Source organism: Sipha flava, unplaced genomic scaffold (genome assembly GCF_003268045.1).
Source record: "Sipha flava isolate LNK unplaced genomic scaffold, YSA_version1 23_pilon_pilon, whole genome shotgun sequence".
NCBI classification, from domain to species: Eukaryota; Metazoa; Arthropoda; class Insecta; order Hemiptera; family Aphididae; genus Sipha; species Sipha flava.
This window is the reverse complement of record NW_020272884.1, coordinates 1,129,023-1,133,241: the sequence shown is the minus strand read 5'-3', so window position 1 is coordinate 1,133,241 and position 4,219 is coordinate 1,129,023. Positions and strand designations below refer to the sequence as shown.

At 23.5% G+C, this 4,219-nt stretch overlaps 1 protein-coding gene across 1 annotated transcript; it reads right to left on the bottom strand.

The window, feature by feature from the left end:
* Positions 1-208: 208 nt before the first annotated feature.
* On the bottom strand, positions 209-3,847 carry LOC112684044 (vigilin-like). Its single transcript, XM_025555343.1, has 6 exons — positions 3,740-3,847; positions 3,284-3,466; positions 1,506-1,604; positions 1,131-1,398; positions 629-831; positions 209-427 (listed from the first exon to the last, which is right to left on the bottom strand). The coding sequence occupies exons 1-6, from the start codon at positions 3,845-3,847 to the stop codon at positions 209-211; spliced, it is 1,080 nt and encodes a 359-aa protein (XP_025411128.1).
* Between the last annotated feature and the right edge of the window lie 372 nt (positions 3,848-4,219).

Here is a 4,219-nt window from a genome sequence, read left to right as displayed (position 1 = left end):
ATCAAATAACAAATAATTGGTTGTAGTTAACGCAAGCTTCTATTATTATTCATATCAGTTTTATTTTGAATTGAGGGACCCAAGTCACGAAGGCCTCGGTGCGTCGCACCTACTGAACCACTGCTACGCCGCTGTGTAACATGATTATTGATTAATAATTTAACGATAAAACAATAAGTGTTAGAGTGTTAGTATACAACTTACCAAGTCAATAATAATATGTATTATCGATTTCATTTTTGACTTTTTCAACATAATCCTTGTGGCCTTTAATCAAAACTTTAGTAGAATTGGAATTAACTCGTGGAAATGTAACAGTAACTCCATTGTGTTTTCCATTTATCTGGTTTATTACTTCAGCGTGGTGGGCAACAGAATGATGATGATATTTTGGAGTAACATTCATAGTGCCTTCAATTATGTTTTTCTATAACATTTTAATGTATTACGAGATTATAATTATTACTATTATTGTATTATGATTCTCGTATAAATATTATTTAAATAAATTAAAAGGTAATAAATGTTCAATTATTTTTTATGTAATAACTGTTAGTCATAGGTTTTTTTTATTAATTTAATAATTCCAATAATTATAAATAAAAATATATGTATAGTAAATACTAACCAAGTCTTTAACAATTTCTTCGATCTTACGTTTCACCTCTTCAACATTTATTTTATCTCCTTTTATGATGACAGTATTATTACTAGAAGCTATTTTCGGAAATTGTATAGACACTTCATTGCAATCATTAATAATTCGATTGATAATTTCACAACGTCTAGCAACAAAGTAATTATGATACTTCGGATCAATATTTACTACAGCTTGAATAGTATTTTATATATTTTATATATTTTTAATATATTTTATATATTTTCCTAAATCAAAATTGTTTTATATGATTATAATTGATTACATGGTTAACTTATTTAGTTGTATATAGGTACATCAATGATTATTTTAAATGTCTTATCTTAAGTTATTTCATTGTATATGACTTATATATCAACAATTCATTATTGTAAAGAAAACTATGAACAATTATGTAAATATAACCTCAATACAATTTCAATAAAAAATATTCAGGTTAGTTTAATACATGTGTATTTGAATTGAATTATACATACTAAAATTTTAGCATGGTCTAAAAGTCTTTGATTAGCAAGAGCAACATCGGTTTTGCTATCACTGATTACAACTCTATCTGCAGCACCAAGTTTAGGAAATTCAATTTTAACGTTGCCACATTCTTTTTCCAATTTGTATAAACATTCTTTTTGATTGACCACTAAAGTGCAATTATATTTTTCATTGATTTCTACATGTTCTTCGATTACATTACCAATATCGGTTATCATAACTTCAAATTTTGTTTCTGCTTTTTTAACATTCTCTTTTTTACCAACAATAGTTATATTTTCATTAGTGGAATAAGTTTCAGTATAAAATCATTAATGAGCATATTGTACCCTTATACTAAATTATTTTAACAACATACCTTTTCAACATTAATTCCAATTTTTCCAATTAAATATTTGTGAAACTTCGGATTTACTTTCAATTCAGATACATATTTATGAATTTCATCAACCATTGTCTGAATTTGTGTAATAACATTTTTAACATCATCTTCAGGTCCTTTGATAACTATAGTCTACGAATTAAATTTTAACTTTAAAAAAAACTGTTTACTTTTTTTTTTTAATAGATTTTATTATTCCGGGAATTTTCTTGAAAATCTCCTTATTGTATTACGGGAGGGGAAGCAGTTTCTTCTCTTTAGACAATAGTCCCCTACTCAAAGAAACTGCCAGAGAGTAAGTTCAAATCGATGTCTGAGTGTATATCACGCATATAATAACTTATACAATTAGTTAAATTGTCATTTTAATTTATAAATTTAATAAATAAGTATATTCTTACATTATCTCATTTTACAGTTGGTAAATTCAATGTCACATTACCACCACAATCTTCTTTTATAGATTGAATTAATTTATTCCCAAGATTTACAATGACATTTCTAACTTGAACATTTCCCAAACAACATTTCCTTTGTGATTATATCTCCCTAAAAATACATGATTGATAAATTAATAATATAATTGAAAAATATAATATACCTCTTTATAAAAAACCAAATATTTCATTTTGTGATTCTTGAATCATATCATAAGCGATTAAAACTATTCTTTTATTTCCCATGAATTTAATAACATCACTATTATCTCATTCACGTGGTAAAAACATTCTCGTATCAGTCTCTTTTCTATTCTAGAATACTAAATTATATAAATAACAAAATTCTAAAGGTAGAATTACAAAAGTTAATAAATAATAATTACCTTTTTAATAAATACTACTCTCTTTCCAGAACTAAGTTTGTGCAATTGTTTAAAAATAGAAATTTCCAAAACATATTTGATTTCATCTAATACTTTGGCCAACTCAGCTAATGATTTAAATGCTTTATTTATATCATCGTTCAAACCTCGTATTTTAACAAAATTATTTCTAGCCTCGACTAAAATATCAAACCAAATATTATTTATTAACGAACAAAATACAAAAAAAAAAAAAACAAACACATTAATACTATTAATACTATTAATTGCCTGGACTGGGGAACATAATTTGAACATTAAATAATTTCTGAAGTTCTCGAACTTTTCACCCTTAACTCCAATTTTTGCTCTATGGTGACCTTGATCAATTGTTATTTCTTTTTCAATTTTATTTTTTAACTTAAATATAATTTCCTCTAATTTACTAACAAAAATTTTAATTATTATAAAATTACGAAAGAAACTACTTGATGGAAATTTGTTAAAATACCCGATTTCGTTAATAAATAATACTTATAAATTTTTTTCTAAAAAATAAAAAATATATCAGAAATCTTTTAAAAACTTTTAAACCTATAATATTAAAATTAAATGTTCATTGAATTTGTATCGAGTTATATCAAAATTCAAAATTAAAATCCACATTAATTTATTTTTTACTAAAAAAGTATTTTAAAAATTATCGACATTTTAATTTAGAAATCCTGAAATTTTCAAATATTTATTAAAAGATTTAATTTTAATTTAATTAATAAAATAAATAAACTAGTTTTGTCACAACTAACCATTTTAAAAGTAGACATTATCTGTTTTGTCAATTTTACTCCAACCTATTCATTCCAGCCATTCTTTGCGGATATTAATTTACTTAATTTACTTAAATGTGTTTAACTAAAATTGCGATTCATTAAAACATATTTTTGATACATACTTGAACTACTTTTTTCGTGAAATCCTTTTTTCCAGTAATATAAATTATGTCAGACAAATTTTTCAAACACGGTATTTGAACACGTGCTTCTGTACGTTTTTCAATAGTTCTAAAATTAAATCCTTGTTTGCCCAATAACTTACTTCGATGTTCTTTTGGAAACTGTGTAGTAGTAGTTTTAATCTGAAATTTTAATGTTTTAGTTAAAATTGCTAAAAAAAAAAAAATTCTTTTTTTATTTATTCATCCATAAAAAAACTATAAAACAACAAATAATTTATCAAATATTGTACATTATTATGCACATTTATGTATTACAATATTAAAAAAAAAATAAATAAATAATTATTAATTTGTACGCAACAATATAATATATATATATATATATATATATATAATAAATATTATTTTTACCAGTTTATCTTATTAATTCCAACTTAATTAAAACTTATTTACTTGAGTTTGGTCGCTTGCAATAATCTTTTGTTTTGCTCGTTCAACATTAACTCTATTGCCGCTGATTAGTAAAATCAGGTCAATGGTTTTTGAAGTACAAATCTCCATTCCTTCATTATATTCTTTCCCAATTTTTATATATACTTCCTTACATTTTTCTTGCTCTAAATGGCTATTTCTGTCCCAATTTCGGTCATGGGTAGGTATTATAATTATCTACAAATTTTACAAAATAAAAATTAAGATATTATTTTATTCATTTTCTAGATATAAATCAACAAAAATTTTCTTAACTATTACTATTCATATAGAAAAATATTTAAAATCATAATAATGGTGTCTTTAATGTGTAAATTATCATTCATCATTATATAATTGTTATGTTATTTTTTATTTTTTATTCATCTTTTAACACAAAGTTATTATAGCTCAAAAATTAAACCATTGAGTAAGATAACTAAGTATGAATTTTAAAATTAA